This window comes from Macaca nemestrina, unplaced genomic scaffold, assembly GCF_043159975.1.
Source record: "Macaca nemestrina isolate mMacNem1 unplaced genomic scaffold, mMacNem.hap1 Scaffold_73, whole genome shotgun sequence".
Taxonomy (NCBI): domain Eukaryota; kingdom Metazoa; phylum Chordata; class Mammalia; order Primates; family Cercopithecidae; genus Macaca; species Macaca nemestrina.
In genome coordinates, this window is record NW_027257864.1 from 162,695 (window position 1) to 183,922 (window position 21,228).

Below are 21,228 nucleotides of genomic sequence, written 5' to 3' on the forward strand. Positions count from 1 at the left end.
ATCTTAGGGCCCAATGACGTATGTTTTGTCAACTCCATTACAAAATCCCCCCCTTTTTATCTGAGACACGGTTTCACTCTGTCGCCCAGGCTGGAGTGCAAGGGCGCACACAGAAGCGTGGTATTCAGGCAGGCACAGAACACAGGCACACAACACAGGCAGGCACAGAACACAGGCACAGAACACAGGCAGGCACAGAACACAGGCACAGGCAGGCTCAGAACACAGGCACGGGCAGGCACAGAAGCGTGGTGTTCCCCGCCCCCCCACACACACACCCAGGCAGGCACAGAAGTGCAGCACTTCTGACACACAGCCAGGCACAGAAGCGTGGTGCTCCCAACACACACACAGGCCGGCACAGAAGCGTGGTGCTCCCGGCACACACAGCTGGGCACAGAAGCACGGTGCTCCTGACACACAGGCAGCCTCACAGCCCCACCTCGCCACAGACGTGGTGTCCAGGGTCACCCCTTAACTTCTGACCTGGTGGTGCTGATGCCTCCCCCTACAGATGGCAAACCAATGCCCTAGTGCTACCCTCCATGTGCCAAATGGTTCTGAGTCATGCATAGGGACTCAAAACTCACCACAAGCCTATGGTTATTATTCCCCAATTTGAGATGAGAAGACTCGGGCACGGAAATGTTGACTTCACCGCCCAAGGGAGTGGTGGGGCTTGGCAGCACTCAGACCCAGAGGACAGCCTCTATTCCCAGGACACTGAGTGCATCAGTCTACTGCTCTCTTTTTATAGAAACTTAGAAGCAAAGAGTACAGCCAACGCGAGCACATTCTTAGTATGAACAAGGCAAACATCACAGTTCAAAGGGAAAGTGCCTGTTTCTGCGCCAATCCTGTGCCCCACAGATAACCACTATGGAGATTTTTAGATGTCAAAGTTTATACTCTAAGATATGCAGTTAAGTATAAAACATGTATGTATAGCAATACATTGCTTTTTTAAAGAAAAGCAGAATCGAGATGCTTCTTCTATGTTGGCAGAGAAGTTGAGTGTTGGGAGAAGCTCAGTGTTCCGAGAAGCTGAGTGTTGGGAGAAGCTGAGGCAGGGCTTCCATATCTGACATAACGTAAGAGTCTTGGAACATGTCCGGGGTCCAGGGTCTGAAACTCCTCGTGGCCTTTGGAACACCAAGCTCTGTGCTAAAGGGTGGAAGGCTACCCTGACGCACCATTATCTAAGCCCAGGGCGTACACCTCCCTGTCCACTGTGAGTGTCGGGGCTCTGATAGTCCTCCCTGTCTACTTGTTGGGGCTGGGATAGGCCTCCCTGTCCACCTGTGAGTCCCATGCACTGCAAGATGATGCTATGCCAAAACTGCTCCATGAGGCTTCACACAGGGGCATTGTGTTTCATTCACTGCTAGGCTCTGCACTGACTTTTATGACCCCAGGAAGGACTGAGACTTAAATAGAATAGGGGCTAGGTGATACAAACGGCCGCTGTAATCAGAACATACCAAGACCAGGCCACAAGGAAGGAAGGAGAAGCCCCCTGCCAGAGCCTTTTACCAAGTCGCTGACATCTCTGTCCAACATGGATAAAAAGACCCTTTTTCCTCCTAAGTCTAAAGCAACATATCGGCCCATCTGGCAGTAATTCTGTTGTACAGTTAACTTCATCTTGCTCTTCTAAGTGACTGTTCATGGTCTGAACACCTGTACAAGAATTTCTCAGTTGCTGAACCACTGTTAGTTATTCAGCAGATAAAATGGCAGCAGATTGCACCCCAGGAAGAAACACACCCAGTCACGGGCACGGAACGGGACATCAGCACAAACCGTTTACCAGAAAAAAACGCATCTCTGCTTTGGGACGTACCACCGCTGGTCTCCATGAGCTCCGCGTTGCCATACTCGGGCGCTGTCCGGGACCCCGTGGAACCGTGTGGTCACTCCATCTGTATGGAGTGCTCTGAGGTGTACGTGGTTACGTCAGGAGGTGCAGAATGATTTTCTGTAAAGAAGCACATCATGAGTGTTTCTGGTGGTTGTGGCGTTTGCTCTGCAGGTTGAGCAAGCCATAACTTAGGAAGAGACCGGAGCGCAGGCTCTCACCCTGGGGTTGCCGTGAGAAGCCAAAGCCGATCTCAGCCATGTCTGCCACAAACATCCGGCACAAAGGGGGACCCCAGCATAACTCATGTTGCCGAAAATGGAGTAGAGTTCGGTGAAACCTCAATTTCCTAAGAGGAGCCACGTCAGCGGCGTTTTTACTAGAATAACGTTAGACCGGCGATGGCAGGGCACCAGGAACCGTGTGTGTGTTTATGGAAGGGTCCCGTTTCCTGTCAGCCACCGTCGACACAGCCCAGGGCTTTACTGGCGCTTTGGAGCCCAGGGCCTGGAAATGGAAACCCAGCACTGGAAACTTCTGGAGATTTGGGGATGTCCCTTAAGCTCTCCGTGCCTCAGTTTCTTCATCAAATGGGAACAGTAATGGCTATGACCATGTAGGGTAGTTGGGTGGATTACATGAGTTAACACATATACAGTTCATAGGATTTTCTTTACAAAAGGGGGAGACATCAAGAACTACTATTATTTGTCTTAGTACAAACAATACTAGTCATTCAAAAAACCACCTTTCCACCCTAATGTGTACTAAGGACTGCCTAAGGCCAATGAGCGCATGGAGCTCTTTCTCTTACAGCACCCCGTGGAGAGAAAGTCAAGCCGTAAACGGCTAAATGGGGAAAAGCATGCTTTGCTAGTTAATGAATAAAACGTTGAGGAAGATGTGTCAAGCAGCCCACTGACGACGCCCGTCACACCTAGAATCTTGAGGATGGGCGCCACAGCGCGGATCTGGATTCTGAATCCTGCTTTGACAGAAGCTTTTCAGGATCACCCACCACCGTCCCACGCAACAGAAGACACAGAAGCGTGATATTCTGTGCTGCTGAAAGTGGTGCTCATCCTCAAAAGCCTTTCTTCACCGCACACTGCCCGTGTCAGCACCCGCCCGGAGGCCATTTAGACGGCGAAATCAACTGAACGCACAAAAACAGCACAAAGAAAATCGAGGCACAAAAGAGGCCATGAAACGATGCTCCTTTATGATCCGAGAACCGGGTGGAGTGGGGGTGCTGAGCCGCCTGGGCACCGCGTCAGCCCCTCCTGAGGGTGTCAGTCTGGTGTCACAAGTCGATTTGGCAACGCCACTCACTTGGAACCCGTGACTGAGAAGAGAAGAATGATCGGCTCTCACTAAGGGGAGGGTCCGCCACACCGTCCGTCAGTGCCACGACTTTCCACCTGGAGGCAGGCCACCCGACTTCCTGCAGAACCAACCCTCAATCCTCAGCGGACTTGGATGGTAGCGTCTGGGAGGCCTCCTCTCAGCTCCGAGGTGTGAAAGCGCTGCAGACAGCTTCTAGATGGACAGCGGGTAAAGCAGTAGAAAAAGAAAACTAGAATGCGATTTCCTATCTTATGCCAAACTGGCTTGACTGTGAAGATATACGTGAGATGTTCCTACTTAACTGCTGGCATAAATTGGTGGAAAAAAATCCACAAAGGACTTGAGATTTCGCTTCAACAACAAGTAGAAGCGCGGCCAGCTCTGTGAGACTGGGTGACCTGGGGTCTGCAGCCCTGGGCTTTTCTCCCCTCCCATGAAAGCAGCCTCTGTGGCCTCTCCTTCCATCCCTTGGACGGGGTGGCCAGTGTGACTATGTTGTGCCTGGACTCCTTAGAACTCTCACACGCATGCGCACACACGATCACACACGCTGAGTTCTCATTCACAGGCTTCTGATTATCTCAGAAGGTCACATGCACATCTGACTTTTTACTTCTCTTGTTTTGCCACACAAAATATTTCTCCTCTTCAAGTTTCATTATTTTGCCATGGCTTTTCCAAAAAAATCCCAAACTTATAGAAAATGTCCAGATAGTCTACGAGGATTACCTTTGTGCCCAATTAGAAATTACCGGAACGTGATCACCTGAGAGTGACATTTGGGTCACACTGAGCCCTGATGTACATGAGTTAGGAGCCCCTCACAGTTTGGATAAATTAAGTCTTTGTACTAAAACTTCCTCCAGTATTGCAAGGGTCAACCCACAAAGGGAGGCCCAAGTGCAGTGCTTCATTTGTTCAAAAATATGTGTTTTCCAGGTAAGATTCTGTGCATTTCCTTAAAATTGAATAAACTCCGAGGATACAAATGCTTCCACCAAGTGGCAGAGGTGCTGTCTGGCCTCCCCGTTCAGGTCTGGCAGAGCCTCGACCACTATCCTGGGATCCAATATACACATGGAATTTTAATATGGAAAAATATGTAGAAGTCACACATTTCTGTTCAATGTTCAACCTACTGTAATTTCAAGTATAGGTTATTAATTCACATAAATGAGTGTACATGTTCCTGAAACTGTGTCAAACTGAAGTGTAATACTGCTTTGCATTTGAGTACTACTTTGCAAACTTTTAAAGAGTATTTCTGTTTTCTCCTTTATACCGACAACAGTTGAGAGAGAAAAATTATTTTTTTTCAATTTTTTTTCCCTCACTCAAAGCCTAAAGCAGGAGAAGGGACTTCAAGATCCCAGCAGCAGTTATTGGGAAAAGTGAGACAGACCAGCTCTCCTGACAGCAAACTCCTGTTCCAGACAGAAAACAGCTGACGCTTTCAGTGTCAGTGGGCACCGAAGGGGCTGGGACCCAAGTCAATCCCAAACGCCTCTGGGTGTCAAGGAGTCAGTGATCTAGAAGTGAACATTCTGGGGTTCTGGGGTGTCTGTGGGCTATCTGATCACACATGACGTCCACCTGCTTCCCACTGAGGGTTTTGCAGAGATCAGGCTTTCCTGTGGTAGCTGATGCCGGGAGGGTCTGAGCCTGTGGCTTGTGCTCCGTTATCGGCAACATGGTACACAGTCGTGTCCGATTACTGCTTTAATAGAGACACACACCAAATCCTAGTCAACCCAAGTCCCATACTTGATGGAAAACATGTAGTCCTGAACCATTCAAAGGCAGAGCGACCGAAGGCTCATCACCGCTCCTCCACGCGCCGGCTCTACCTCTAGTAATTCTCACTTCACTCCTTTTCCACGGCATCTTCAAACGTTGTAGGGCAGTGATCCTAACTTCGTTCTTTTTCTAACACAGAGGATCTCCCTTGTCATAGAACCTACACAAAACAGTGCGCCACACCCAAGAAATCTGAACACCTGTGGCAGACAGCAGCGTAAAGCAGCCGTGGTTAAAGCCCTCGTTTCCATAAATGACTCCCGTGGTCAGGAGGAGCACACTTTAAAACCCTGTCCTGTTGACTGGGACTGTAAAGGTTTCACAAAGGAGCATAAGTGAGAAGAAAAGATGGAAGTGGATATGGCTGCAGGATTCCCCAGTAGCAAGGCCCCTGGAATTCCAGCTGTGGGAGGGATCTGGGCATGAGAAGCAGTAAAGGAGATTCCAGAAACAATCCAACCGAAGCACCCCAGGGACCAGAGGGGCTCTGCGCTCTTTCCACCAAGGGATTCCACAGCCATGATGCAAACAGAGGAAAACCTGCACCCACAAAGGCATTTAGACAACAGGCACAGAAAGACACTGTGAAGCGTGCTCACCTATGTGGGTCTGGGCCATGACCTCCGCCAGCCTGTGGGCAGCCCTGCTGCCCCCGCTCTGCATGGAGGACGAGGAGGTGGAGGAGGTGATAGACGTGGTGGAGCCATGGATGGCCTGACTGATCCAGTGCTCCATGGTGATGCAACCCTGGCTGGAGGTCGGGGTGCCTTGGGAGTCCCCCTGCACTGAGCCTTCGTCTTCTGAGCCAGAAGAGGTATCTGTGTAAGAAGAAAAACGATTTGCTATATATTGCAGCAGAAACATGCAACACAATCTCAGTCCCTCAAACACAGATTTACTTCACGCAAGTCTGAACAGTTGTTTAATGACTTTTTGCCGTAGACACTCTTGAGAATTTAAACCACTTTTCAGATAATGAACCATTTATTTTAGCATAATGAATTTTGCTTCCAAAGCACCTTATACAAACATGCTATAAGATGTTTGATACTGTCATCTCAAAGATGCACTGACACATTTCCTCTACACAGCAGTTTGGGAAGAAACCAAGTGTTTTCTTGTGTCAGTCAGAAAGTGAGAGGGCAAGGGGAGGCGGAGGACCTGTGCGGCTCTCAGTAGTCTCAGTGTGACTATGTTTACCCCTTGTTATTCCTGAGATGCCCTTCTGGGCTCTGATTTATTTCTACATTGGTGTATGTGTTAGATACTCATGCAGCTGATTTCTCCGTCTGTGTGTTAGTTACCCATGCGGCTGATTTATTTCTACATCGGTGTGTTAGATACCTATGCGGCTGATTTATTTCTACATCGGTGTGTTAGATGCCCATGCAGCTGATTTATTTCTACATCAGTGTGCTAGATACCCATGCAGCTGATTTATTTCTACATCAGTGTGTTCGATACCCATGCAAGTGATTTCTGCGTCAGTGTGTTCGATATCCATGAGGGTGATGGATTTCTACGTCGGTGTGTTCGATACGAATGCAGCTCTCTAAGGATCAAGACGCTGATGATGGTAACAGGAGAGACACCAGAATGTGCCTCACATGGAGCGGCCCCTCCACCTCCCTGTTTTCCTCCGGGGCACACGACATACCCTCATGTCCCATTTTACACTCTACTCACTTTTACAGAATTCGTTTTTTATACATTCTCATTATTGATTTTTCTATCTACAAATTGGGTATCTTGGATTATGATAAAATACATCCATTTTTTCACTATAATTCAGGAGAACATTTTTCAGTTAATAACTTTTCATGCAGTACCAAGGTTTTTGGGAATAAAGTGCTGGTGTATTTGTTAAACTTCAACGTAAGAATGACACTCAGAATCCTACCTACAGGTGAGTGATGGGAGGTGCTGGCTCAGGTGAGCAGCTCCAGATCATTGGGTGAGAGGAGGAGTCACAGCAAATAAGCTTAAGACACAGGTTTGCTTCTTAAAAGACAATAATAGCAAACAATATTCACACTTATTACCACTGTCACATGACTTATGCTGTCTGGGAATTTTTTTTAAAGTTTACTTGTTAGACAAGCAACAATATTAGGAGCCTGAAAATTCTCTATCACCTTGCTTTTTTTTCTTTTGAGACAGAGTCTTGCTCTGTTGCCCAGGGTGGGGTGCAGTGGCATGATCTCCGCTCACAGTAACCTCTCACTCCCAGGCTCAAGCGATTCTCCTGCCTCAGCCTCCCAAGTAGCTGAGATTACAGGCACGTGCCACCATGCCTGGCTCATTTTTGTATTTGTAGCAGAAACAGGGTTTCACCATGTTGGCCAGGCTGGTCTCAATCTCCTGACCTTGTGACCTCATGACCCGCCTGCCTCGGCCTCCCAAACCGCTGGGATTACAGGCGTGAGCCACTGCGCCTGGCCCACCCTGCCTTTTAAGAAAACTTACACAATTTATATAAAAGTAAAAGTAAAACTGACACAGCCTTGAGACTTTTGAGAAAGGTACACAACCAGGTGTCCATATGGAGCACAACCATCTCCCCAGAACCTCTTCTCACAACCCTTTACAATCTTTCATTCCTAACTCCCACCTACCTTTTCCAAGAAACCTGCAGAATAATGTGATATAGACACTCAACAGAATAGCAGCAAACCAAGCAAGCAGCATATGAAATGGATGATACAGCATGACCAGTGGTGACTAGAATTACACAGCATGGGGACAGGAAGTCAAGTTGATTTAACATTCAAAAGTGAATTAATGTCATACACAATATAGAATTACGGAGCAGAACCGCAAGTTAGCCTTAAGAGACATAGAAAAGTACTGACAAATTCAAGAGAATGAAACTCAACAAACCAGGAATAGAAGGCAATTTCCTCAACCTGTTAAAGTGCATTCGTGAAAAGCCACAGCTAACGTTGTATTCAATGGTAAACAATAGAATGCATTTTCCCTAAGATGGAGAACAAGACAAAGACGTCCCCTCTTGCCACTATGATTCAACATTATCTGGCAGGTTCTAGCTGGTGAAATAAATTAACAAATTTAGTAGTAAAGACATTCCGATTAGAAAGGAATAAAAGTGTCTTTATTCATAGATGACATGACTTTGGGATGTAGAAAATGGCAAGAAATACACCAAAAATGTTTACATTACTAAAACAAAGTTTGATGAGGTCACAGGACACAAGATAAAGATATACATACACTAGCAATAAACAACCTGAAAATACAATTAAGAAAATCGTTCCATTCACAATAGCATCAAAAGCATGAAACACTCAGCTGAACTTCTAACAAAAAGGTGCAAAATGTGCACAATGACAACTATAAAATATTACTGAGAGAAATTAAAGATCCAAATAAATGGAAACTAAATAAATGGAGGCAGATTCATGATCGTGAATTGGAAAACTCAGCATTATCAAGAAAATTCTTCCCAAACTGTTCCATTAATTCAAGGCACTGCCTAATAAAATCCCAGAAGGCTGTGTGTGAAATGGAAAACTTATTCTCAATTTTATCTGGAAATACAAAGGACCTACAATAGCCAAAATCATTTTGAAAAAGGAAAACAAAGTTGGAGGACTTCACTATCTGATTTCAAAACTTAACATAAAGTCATGGTTATCAAGGCAGTGGTATTAGCACAAAAATAGACACATACATGAAAGGAACAGAATTAAACTCAGAAATAAAGCCTTATATTTATGGTTACTTTATTTTTGACAAAGGTCTCAAGACAATTCAGTAAGAGAAAGGTAGTTTGTTTTTTCAACAAATGTTGCACTGGCAACTGGGTACCCACACACCAAAAAGAAAAAGCGTGGGGAAAAAAATCCCCCAAACCAAACCAAAACAAATAAAAATCCCACTTAGATCCCTACTGCACACACAAAAATTAACTCCAAATGGATCACAGACCTAACTGAAAGAACAGTAAGACCATGAGACTTCTAAAACTTCCAATAACACAATCCATAAAAATTAGTAAAATGGACTTCATTAAAATAGAAAACTAGTAAGTTTTAAAAGATTATTATCTCCCTATAGCTAATGTAACAAATTACCTTGATCTTAGTGGCTTATAACAAGACACGAATCTATTATCCTACTGATGGAGAAGTCGGAATTCAGAAGTGTAAAATCCAAGTGTCAGCAGAACTACATTCCTTCTGGAGGCTTCAAAGGAGAATCCATTTCTTTACCTTTCCCAACTTCTAGGGGCTACCTGTGTCCCTGACTCCTGGCCCCTCTTCATCTTTAAAGGGCATCACTCCAGTCTCCAGTTCTTTTCTCTTGTAAGAACCTTCTTGATTACAATGGGTCTACCTACTTAAACCAGGATAATGGTCCCATCTCAAGATCTTAAATTAATCGAATTAATCAGCTGCAAAATCCCTTTTGCCACTTCAGGCAACAGGTTCATAAGTTCTGTGGAATGGGACCTGGGTATCTTGGGGGAAAGGCTTTGTTCTGTCTGCTACATAATAGTTTGTTCTTTCACTGAGAAACGTTACATCTGTAAAAGTCTCTTATTCAGATTGTATAAGGCACCTAAAACCCATAAGACGACAACCAACCCATTTAAAACGTGAGCAAAAAATCTGAACATTTTACCAATATATACAAATGGCTCTGAATAGGAATTAGCACATTAAAAGCTAATAAGCACATTAAAAATGCTTAGCATCATTCATTGTTGCAAAGTAAATACACAATGATATACCATTTCACATCAATTAGAATGGCAAAAATCAAAACATCAACAATAACTATTGGTGGTGATAAGGTGGAGAAACTGGGATGCGCATATGCTGCTGATGGAAGTGTGAAATAGTGCAGCTATTTTGTAAACAATTTGGCAGTTTTAAAAAAGCTAAACCTAAATTTACAGTAAGAGTCAATCATGCTACTTGGCATCCACTTAAGATAAAGGAAATTATATGCATACACAAAGATAGGTACATAAATGTCGACAGCAGCTGAATACTGCAAACAATGAATAACCAACTGGTAAATGAATAAACAGAATGTGTCATATCTATCAAATAGAATATAAATAAATAATAAGGAATAAACTACCGATGCATGGTACAGCAAGGACTTCAAAACACGTAAAGGAGGCATAGAGAAGCATGTAAAACTTATGACTTTATATCATAAAATTGTAAGATCATAAAAAAACAAAAGCCATAAAATCATAGAGTAAAATATTCTATGATTTTATATTCTACAAAATTCAGAGCGCACTGTTATAATTTTTCTAGGGTTCTTTTTCGTAGAGCTAACCTTTCATCTGATATCCTTTGCAATCAGCCAAGTACATTCTTTAGCACGTTTATAGTGTAGTTCTGCTGATAACACATTCTCTCAGCTTTCATGTTTGGGAGTGTGTTGTTTCACCCGTTTATAAAGGAGATTTTCCCTGGATATGAGTTGACAGGCCTTTCTCCTGCTTCTAGTGCTTTAAAAAATGTCTTTCCATGGTCTTCTGGTCTCCACTGTATCTTCACAGAAGTCACGCGTTGTTCAAATGCTTCTCTGGTGTGTAACGTGTCTTTTTCTTCTGAGTCCTTTCAGGATCTCCTCTTCATCTTGGGATTTCAGTACTTTGGCTATCATGAACGTGGATGTGATTCTTGTTATACTTGTTCGGCTTGGAGTTCAATGAACTTCACGGGGCCGGGCACAGGTGGTTTGACACCAATCTGAGAAAATTTGGACTCCTTTTTTCAAATGTTCCTGCTCTTCTCTCTCTTTTCCTTCTTGTATTACAAGTATATTGACGTATCACAGGAGCTTGAAGTTCTGTTGGCTTTTCTTTCATTTTGTTTCTCTGGGCTTCACTTTGGTTAATTCATTTTCATCTTCCTTCTCCAACCCGTTAAGCCCATCAGCGCAATTTCATCTCAGTGTCATATTTTCCAGCTTCACAGTGAAGTCTCATGTATACCCTATATATGCACAGCGTCTCCTATCATCGACATTGCCTACCAGACTGGTACATTTGTCACAACTGATACTCCTACAGCGAAACATCATTACCACTCCAACTCCATCATTCACATCAGGGTTCATTCTTGGTGTTGTACAATAGATGGGTCTGGACAAATGCATAACATGTATCCACCATTACAGTATCACAGAGATCAAAAGATACTAAAAATTCTCCTGCTCTGCCTATTCATCCCTGCCTCCCCCTGGCCCCTGGCAGCCACTGATATTCTTACAGTCTCCATAGTCTTGCCTTTTCCAGGATGTTGTAAAGCTGGAATCATACAACCACCTTTTCAGATTGCTTCTTTCACTTAGTAATATGCCCTTTAAGTTTCCTCCGTGTCTTTTTATGGATCGCTCATTTATTTTCAGCCTCAAATAATATCCCATTGTCTGGATGTACCGCAGCTCATTATACATTCACCTACTGAGGGGCATTTTGGTTGCTTCCAAGTTTTGGCAACTATGAATAAGGCTGCTCTAAATATCTACTTGCAGGCTTTGTGTGTAGACATAAGTTTTCAACTGCTTTGAGCAAATGCCAAGGAGTCTAATTGCTTTATCATATGGTAAGAGTCTATTTAGTTTTGTAAGAAACCACCAATCTGTCTTCCTAAAGGCTGTTCTATTTTGCATTAAGACCCGCAATGAATGAGAGAGAATTCCCACAGCTCCACATCTTTACAGGCTTTGGTGTTGATAGTGTTCTGGATTCTGGCGTAGTGATATCTTACTGTTGCTTTAATCTGCATTTCTCTGACACGTGATGTGAAGCATCATTTCATACGTCGATTTGCCATCTCTATCTTCTTAGATGAGGCATCTGTTAGTCTTTGACCCATTAATGTGATGAATTACATTAATTGGCTTTTCAATGTTAAACCGGCTTTGGATATGTGAAATTCCATGTGGTTTTAGTGCACAATTTTTGTTCGATTTAATTTGCTAATATTTTATTGAAGATTACTGCATCTATGTTCATGAGAGACGTTCTGTAGTTTTCTTGTAATATTTTGTTATTAAAATGGTATTTGATATTAAAATGATGCTGGCTCTATAGAATGAGTTAATAAGTATTCCTCAGCTTCTATGTTCCGAAAGAGATTGTAGATAATTGGTATTTCTTCTCAGATATTTGGTAGAATTCACCAGTGAACCCTTCTGGGCCTGGCACTTCCTGTTTTGAAAGGTTATTAACCACTGATTCAATTTAACAGATACAGGCCCATACAGATCATTTCTTCCTGTTCAAATTTTGGCAAATTCTGTCTTTAAAGAAATTGGTTCATTTCATCCACGTTATCAAATTTGTGGCCATAGAGTTATTCATAATTTTTATTATCCTTTTAATGTCCATGGGATCTGTAGTTATGTCCCTTATTTCATTTCTGATATTGAAAATTTATCTGCTGTATTTCTTTTTATTTTTAGAGGCTTACAGATTTTCTCTCAAAGAACCAGCTTTTTGTTTCATTGATTTTTCTCTACTGATATTCTGTTTTCAACGTATTGATTTCTGCTCTTTCATTATTTGTCGCCTGCTTAGAATTTAATTTGATGTTCTTCTAGTTTTCAAAGGTGGAAGCTGATTGATTTTAGATCTTATTTTTTTTAATGTATGCATTTAAATCTATAAATTTCCCTATAAACATTACTGTCACTGCAGCTCACAAATTTTAACAAGTTTTCATTTTCATTTACTTCAAAAATTCAAAGAAATCTTCAGGTTTCTTCCTTGAACAATGTATTATGTATAAGTGTACTGTTTAATATCCTAATATATTTTCCAGTCGTCCATTACTGATTTCTACTTTACTGTGGTTGAGAACATACTTGTTTGATTCCTATTCTTTTAAATGTGTTAAGGTGTGTTTTATGGACCACAACATGGTATGTCTTGGTGAATGTTCTGTATTCTGTTGTTGTTGGAGGAAATAGTCTATAAACGTCAGTTATATACAGTTGACTGAGGATGCCGATTTCAATTTTGTCCTTACTGATTTTCTGGCTACTTAATTGGTCCATTTCTGATAAAGGGGTGTTAACGTCTCCAACTATAATAGTGAGTTAATTATTTCTCCTTGAAGTTTATCAGTTTTTGCTTTGGAATTCTGATGCTTTGTTAGCAAAAGTGCATTTAAGGATTGTTACATCTTCTTGGAGAATTGACCTCTTTATTACATAATATTCATCTCTGGTAACTTTCCTTGATGTAAAGCCAACTCTGTCTGAAATTAATATCACCACTTTCATTTTTCAAAATGAGTGTTGGCCAGGTACGGTGGCTCATGCCTGTAATCCCAGCACTTTAGAAGGGCAAGGCAGAATGGATCAGGAGTTCAAGACCAGCCTGGCCAACACGGTGAAATCCCATCTGTACAAAAATAGAAAAAAATAATAAATTGAGGGGGCGGAGCAAGATGGCCAAATAGGAGCAGCTCCAGTCTCCAACTCCCAGCGCGAGCGACACAGAAGACCGGTGATTTCTGCATTTTCAACTGAGGTACTGGGTTCATCTCACTGGGGAGTGCCGGACAATCGGTGCTGGTCAGCTGCTGCAGCCCGACCAGCGAGAGCTGAAGCAGGGCGAGGCATTGCCTCACCTGGGATGAGCAAGGGGGAAGGGAGTCCCTTTTCCTAGCCAGGGGAACTGAGACACACAACACCTGGAAAATCGGGTAACTCCCACCCCAATACTGCGCTTTAAGCAAACAGGCACACCAGGAGATCATATCCCACACCTGGCCGGGAGGGTCCCACACCCACGGAGCCTCCCTCATTGCTAGCACAGCAGTCTGTGATCTACCGGCAAGGCAGCAGCGAGGCTGGGGGAGGGGCCCTCGCCATTGCTGAGACTTAAGTAGGTAAACAAAGCTGCTGGGAAGCTCGAACTGGGTGGAGCTCACAGCAGTTCAAGGAAACCTGCCTGTCTCTGTAGACTCCACCTCTGGGGACAGGGCACAGTAAACTAAACAAACGCAGCAGACACCTCTGCAGACGCAAACGACTCTGTCTGACAGCTTTGAAGAGAGCAGTGGATCTCCCAACACGGAGGTTGAGATCTGAGAAGGGACAGACTCCCTGCTCAAGTGGGTCCCTGACCCCTGAGTAGCCTAACTGGGAGACATCCCCTACTAGGGGCAGTCTGACACCCCACACCTCACAGAGAGGAGTACACCCCTGAGAGGAAGCTTCCAAAGCAAGAATCAGACAGGTACTCTCGCTGTTCAGAAATATTCTATCTTCTGCAGCCTCTGCTGCTGATACCCAGGCAAACAGGGTCTGGAGTGGACCTCAAGCAATCTCCAACAGACCTACAGCTGAGGGTCCTGACTGTTAGAAGGAAAACTATCAAACAGGAAGGACACCTACACCAAAACCCCATCAGTACATCACCATCATCAAAGTCCAGAGGCAGATAAAACCACAAAGATGGGGAAAAAGCAGGGCAGAAAAGCTGGAAATTCAAAAAATAAGAGCGCATCTCCCCCGGCAAAGGAGCGCAGCTCATCACCAGCAACGGATCAAAGCTGGATGGAGAATGACTTTGACGAGATGAGAGAAGAAGGCTTCAGTCCATCAAATTTCTCAGAGCTAAAGGAGGAATTACGTACCCAGCGCAAAGAAACTAAAAATCTTAAAAAAAAGTGGAAGAATTGATGGCTAGAGTAATTAATGCAGAGAAGGTCCTAAACGAAATGAAAGAGATGAAAACCATGACACGAGAAATACGTGACAAATGCACAAGCTTCAGTAACCGACTCGATCAACTGGAAGAAAGAGTATCAGCGATTGAGGATCAAATGAATGAAATGAAGCGAGAAGAGAAACCAAAAGAAAAAAGAAGAAAAAGAAATGAACAAAGCCTGCAAGAAGTATGGGATTATGTAAAAAGACCAAATCTACGTCTGATTGGGGTGCCTGAAAGTGAGGGGGAAAATGGAACCAAGTTGGAAAACACTCTTCAGGATATCATCCAGGAGAACTTCCCCAACCTAGTAGGGCAGGCCAACATTCAAATCCAGGAAATACAGAGAACGCCACAAAGATACTCCTCGAGAAGAGCAACTCCAAGACACATAATTGCCAGATTCACCAAAGTTGAAATGAAGGAAAAAATCTTAAGGGCAGCCAGAGAGAAAGGTCGGGTTACCCACAAAGGGAAGCCCATCAGACTAACAGCAGATCTCTCAGCAGAAACTCTCCAAGCCAGAAGAGAGTGGGGGCCAATATTCAACATTCTTAAAGAAAAGAATTTTCAACCCAGAATTTCATATCCAGCCAAACTAAGTTTCATAAGTGAAGGAGAAATAAAATCCTTTACAGATAAGCAAATGCTTAGAGATTTTGTCACCACTAGGCCTGCCTTACAAGAGACCCTGAAGGAAGCACTCAACATGGAAAGGAACAACTGGTACCAGCCATTGCAAAAACATGCCAAAATGTAAAGACCATCGAGGCTAGGAAGAAACTGCATCAACTAACGAGCAAAATAACCAGTTAATATCATAATGGCAGGATCAAGTTCACACATAACAATCTTAACCTTAAATGTAAATGGACTAAATGCTCCAATTAAAAGACACAGACTGGCAAACTGGATAAAGAGTCAAGACCCGTCAGTCTGCTGTATTCAGGAGACCCATCTCACATGCAGAGACATACATAGGCTCAAAATAAAGGGATGGAGGAAGATTTACCAAGCAAATGGAGAACAAAAAAAAGCGGGGGTTGCAATACTAGTCTCTGATAAAACAGACTTTAAACCATCGAAGATCAAAAGAGACAAAGAAGGCCATTACATAATGGTAAAGGGATCAATTCAACAGGAAGAGCTAACTATCCTAGATATATATGCACCCAATACAGGAGCACCCAGATTCATAAAGCAAGTCCTTAGAGACTTACAAAGAGACGTAGACTCCCATACAATAATAATGGGAGACTTCAACACTCCACTGTCAACATTAGACAGATCAACGAGACAGAAAGTTAACAAGGATATCCAGGAATTGAACTCATCTCTGCAGCAAGCAGACCTAATAGACATCTATAGAACTCTCCACCCCAAATCAACAGAATATACATTCTTCTCAGCACCACATCATACTTACTCCAAAATTGACCACGTAATTGGAAGTAAAGCACTCCTCAGCAAATGTACAAGAACAGAAATTATAACAAACTGTCTCTCAGACCACAGTGCAATCAAACTAGAACTCAGGACTAAGAAACTCAATCAAAACCGCTCAACTACATGGGAACTGAACAACCTGCTCCTGAATGACTACTGGGTACATAACGAAATGAAGGCAGAAATAAAGATGTTCTTTGAAACCAATGAGAACAAAGATACAACATACCAGAATCTCTGGGACACATTTAAAGCAGTGTGTAGAGGGAAATTTATAGCACTAAATGCCCACAAGAGAAAGCAGGAAAGATCTAAAATTGACACTCTAACATCGCAATTAAAAGAACTAGAGAAGCAAGAGCAAACACATTCGAAAGCTAGCAGAAGGCAAGAAATAACTAAGATCAGAGCAGAACTGAAGGAGATAGAGACACAAAAAACCCTCCAAAAAATCGATGAATCCAGGAGTTGGTTTTTTGAAAAGATCAACAAAATTGACAGACCACTAGCCAGACTAATAAAGATGAAAAGAGAGAAGAATCAAATCGACGCAATTAAAAATGATAAAGGGGATATCACCACCGACCCCACAGAAATACAAACTACCATCAGAGAATACTATAAACACCTCTATAAAAATAAACTGGAAAATCTAGAAGAAATGGATAATTTCCTGGACACTTACACTCTTCCAAGACTAAACCAGGAAGAAGTTGAATCCCTGAATAGACCAATAGCAGGCTCTGAAATTGAGGCAACAATTAATAGCCTACCAACCAAAAAAAGTCCAGGACCAGATGGATTCACAGCTGAATTCTACCAGAGGTACAAGGAGGAGTTGGTACCATTCCTTCTGAAACTATTCCAATCAATAGAAAAAGAGGGAATCCTCCCTAACTCATTTTATGAGGCCAACATCATCCTGATACCAAAGCCTGGCAGAGACACAACAAAAAAAGAGAATTTTAGACCAATATCCCTGATGAACATCGATGCAAAAATCCTCAATAAAATACTGGCAAACCGGATTCAGCAACACATCCAAAAGCTTATCCACCATGATCAAGTGGGCTTCATCCCTGGGATGCAAGGCTGGTTCAACATTCGCAAATCAATAAACATAATCCAGCATATAAACAGAACCAAAGACAAGAACCACATGATTATCTCAATGGATGCAGAAAAGGCTTTTGACAAAATTCAACAGCCCTTCATGCTAAAAACGCTCAATAAATTCGGTATTGATGGAACGTACCTCAAAATAATAAGAGCTATTTATGACAAACCCACAGCCAATATCATACTGAATGGGCAAAAAATGGAAAAATTCCCTTTGAAAACTGGCACAAGACAGGGATGCCCTCTCTCACCACTCCTATTCAACATAGTGTTGGAAGTTCTGGCTAGGGCAATCAGGCAAGAGAAAGAAATCAAGGGTATTCAGTTAGGAAAAGAAGTCAAATTGTCCCTGTTTGCAGATGACATGATTGTATATTTAGAAAACTCCATTGTCTCAGCCCAAAATCTCCTTAAGCTGATAAGCAACTTCAGCAAAGTCTCAGGATACAAAATTAATGTGCAAAAATCACAAGCATTCTTATACACCAGTAACAGACAAACAGAGAGCCAAATCAGGAATGAACTTCCATTCACAATTGCTTCAAAGAGAATCAAATACCTAGGAATCCAACTTACAAAGGATGTAAAGGACCTCTTCAAGGAGAACTACAAACCACTGCTCAGTGAAATAAAAGAGGACACAAACAAATGGAAGAACATACCATGCTCATGGATAGGAAGAATCAATAGCGTGAAAATGGCCATACTGCCCAAGGTAATTTATAGATTCAATGCCATCCCCATCAAGCTACCAATGAGTTTCTTCACAGAATTGGAAAAAACTGCTTTAAAGTTCATATGGAACCAAAAAAGAGCCCGCATCTCCAAGACAATCCTAAGTCAAAAGAACAAAGCTGGAGGCATCACACTACCTGACTTCAAACTATACTACAAGGCTACAGTAACCAAAACAGCATGGTACTGGTACCAAAACAGAGATATAGACCAATGGAACAGAACAGAGTCCTCAGAAATAATACCACACATCTACAGCCATCTGATCTTTGACAAACCTGAGAGAAACAAGAAATGGGGAAAGGATTCCCTATTTAATAAATGGTGCTGGGAAAATTGGCTAGCCATAAGTAGAAAGCTGAAACTGGATCCTTTCCTTACTCCTGATACGAAAATTAATTCAAGATGGATTAGAGACTTAAATGTTAGACCTAATACCATAAAAATCCTAGAGGAAAACCTAGGTAGTACCATTCAGGACATAGGCATGGGCAAAGACTTCATGTCTAAAACACCAAAAGCAACGGCAGCAAAAGCCAAAATTGACAAATGGGATCTCATTAAACTAAAGAGCTTCTGCACAGCAAAAGAAACTACCATCAGAGTGAACAGGCAACCTACAGAATGGGAGAACATTTTTGCAATCTACTCATCTGACAAAGGGCTAATATCCAGAACCTACAAAGAACTCAAACAAATTTACAAGAAAAAAACAAACAACCCCATCAAAAAGTGGGCAAAGGATATGAACATACATTTCTCAAAAGAAGACATTCATACAGCCAACAGACACATGGAAAAAATGCTCGTCATCACTGGCCATCAGAGAAATGCAAATCAAAACCACAATGAGATACCATCTCACACCAGTTAGAATGGCAATCATTAAAAAGTCAGGAAACAACAGGTGCTGGAGAGGATGTGGAGAAATAGGAACACTTTTACACTGTTGGTGGGATTGTAAACTAGTTCAACCATTATGGAAAACAGTATGGCGATTCCTCAAGGATCTAGAACTAGATGTACCATATGACCCAGCCATCCCATTACTGGGTATATACCCAAAGGATTGTAAATTATGCTGCTATAAAGACACATGCACACGTATGTTTATTGCAGCACTATTCACAATAGCAAAGACTTGGAATCAACCCAAATGTCCATCAGTGACAGATTGGATTAAGAAAATGTGGCACATATACACCATGGAATACTATGCAGCCATCAAAAAGGATGAGTTTGAGTCCTTTGTAGGGACTTGGATGCAGCTGGAATCCATCATTCTTAGCAAACTATCACAAGAACAGAAAACCAAACACCGCATGTTCTCACTCATAGGTGGGAACTGAACAATGAGATCACTTGGACTCAGGAAGGGGAACATCACACACCGGGGCCTATCATGGGGAGGGGGGAGGGGGGAGGGGGGAGGGATTGCATTGGGAGTTATACCTGATGTAAATGACGAGTTGATGGGTGCAGCACAGCAACATGGCACAAGTATACATATGTAACAAACCTGCACGTTATGCACATGTACCCTACAACTTAAAGTATAATAATAATAAATAAAATTAAAAAAATAATAATAATAATAAATTACCCGGGCATGACGACAAATGCCTGTAATCCCAGCTACTCGGGAGGCTGAGGGAGAATCACTTGAACCTGGAAGGCAGAGGTTGCAGTGAGATGAGATCAGGCCATTGCACACCAAAAAATTAGTGTTAACATTTATATCTTTTTCCATCCCTTTACTGTTGATCTATATGTATGTCTTTATATCTAAAGTGGATTTCTTATAGATAATATATAGTTTGGTGCATTTGGACTGACATTGAAAGTAATAATATACAGTTGAATTAACATCTACCGTATTTGTTACTATTTTCTATTTGTTGCCCTTGTTCTTTGTTTTTGTCTTTCACTTTTTTTTTTCCTTGTGGTCTTAATTGAGCATATTCTATGATTTATTTTCTTTCCTTTCTTAGCATATCAGTTACTCTTTTTTTTTTTTTTTAAAGTGGCTGCCTTGGAATTTGCAATATAAATTTACAAGTAACCCAAGTCCACTTTCAAACGACACTACACTGGTTTCTTGATAATGCAAGCACACTATAATAACAAAATAATCCTAATTCCTAATTGCTCTCTCCCATCCCTTGGGTATCACTGCTCTCATTCATTTCACTTATATTTAAGTGTGTGTATATGACATATACATAAGCATATAATACAGTATATTTACTGTCGCTATATGAATGAACTGTTAAGTTAGATCTATTAAGAAAAATGAAAGATTTCCTTCTACCTTCACTATTTCTTTTTTAATGGTTTTTGTTTTTCTATTTATTTTTTTAAACAGACAAGGTCTTTCTCTGTTGCCCAGGCTGGACTGGAGCAGCATCATTATAGCTCATCGCAGCCTTGAACGGGATCCTGGGCTCAAGAAGTGACCCGTCTCAGCCTCTCAAAGTAGCTGGCACTATAGGTGTTGGCCACCACGTTTGGCTTTTTTTTTTTTTAATGAGACAGAGTCTCACTACGTTGCCCAGGCTGGTCTCAACTAAGCGGCCTCCAGCTGTACTCCCATCTTTGCCTCCCAGAGTGTTAGGATGACAGCTGTGAGCCCTGTAAACAGACTGTGCTCTTCCTTTCTTTGTGCACATCTGAGTTACTGACCTCTACTATTTTCTCTAAAGAACTTTGAACATTTTTTGCAGGGCAGGTCTACCGGTGACAAATTTTTCAATTTTTGTCCGAGAAGGTCTTTTTTTCTTCACTTTTGAAAGATAATTTCACAGAGTATAGACTTCTAGGTTAATGGAATTTTTTTCCTCTCAAAAGTTTAAATACTTCACTCCACTTCTTGCTTTCATGGTTTTTGAGGGGAAGTTGAAAATAATTCTTATCTTTGATCCACCATAGGGAAGGAGATTACTCTGGTTTCTTTGCTTTTTAATCTTTGATTCGCCATAGTTTGAATATTTTATGCCCAAATAGAGTTTATTTTTGTTTTGTTTTTGTCGTCGTCGTTTTTACATTTATCCTTCTTGGTGTTTCTTGAGCTTCCTGGATCTATGGTTTGGTGTCTGGCATTAATCTGAGGAAATTCAGCTATGAATGTTACAAGTATTTCTTCTGTTCCTCTTTCTTCCCCCTTGTATTACCGTTATGCATATTTTATGCCTCTGTGGAAGTCCCATCGTGCTTG

At 42.2% G+C, this 21,228-nt stretch overlaps 1 protein-coding gene across 3 annotated transcripts; it reads right to left on the minus strand.

Moving 5' to 3' along the window:
- Positions 1-212: 212 nt before the first annotated feature.
- Positions 213-21,135, minus strand: LOC139361618 (disco-interacting protein 2 homolog C-like). 3 transcript variants are annotated; one of them, XR_011619190.1, is made up of 4 exons: positions 20,697-21,135; positions 19,618-19,682; positions 5,602-5,820; positions 213-1,978 (listed from the first exon to the last, which is right to left on the minus strand). XR_011619190.1 is itself a non-coding variant. In XM_071090244.1 (3 exons), exons 1-3 carry the CDS (start codon positions 10,353-10,355, stop codon positions 1,914-1,916), a joined length of 321 nt encoding a protein of 106 aa, XP_070946345.1. In that variant the 5' UTR covers positions 10,356-10,689; the 3' UTR covers positions 213-1,913. The 3 variants fall into 3 exon arrangements, 1 of the variants encoding a protein (XP_070946345.1); XR_011619189.1 differs by lacking the exon at positions 20,697-21,135 and having other exon boundaries at positions 19,618-20,419; XM_071090244.1 differs by lacking the exons at positions 19,618-19,682; positions 20,697-21,135 and adding an exon at positions 10,319-10,689.
- Between the last annotated feature and the right edge of the window lie 93 nt (positions 21,136-21,228).

Excerpts from the sequence above, each read along its gene's own strand:
- LOC139361618 (XM_071090244.1), bottom strand. The coding sequence starts at position 10,355 with ATGTACTTGGCTGATTGCAAAGGATATCAGATGAAAG. Across the intron at positions 5,821-10,318 it reads CAAAGGATATCAGATGAAAG|ATACCTCTTCTGGCTCAGAA; the intron begins GTTAGCTCTACG and ends CTTCTTACACAG. Across the intron at positions 1,979-5,601 it reads CATGGCCCAGACCCACATAG|AAAATCATTCTGCACCTCCT; the intron begins GTGAGCACGCTT and ends GCTTCTTTACAG.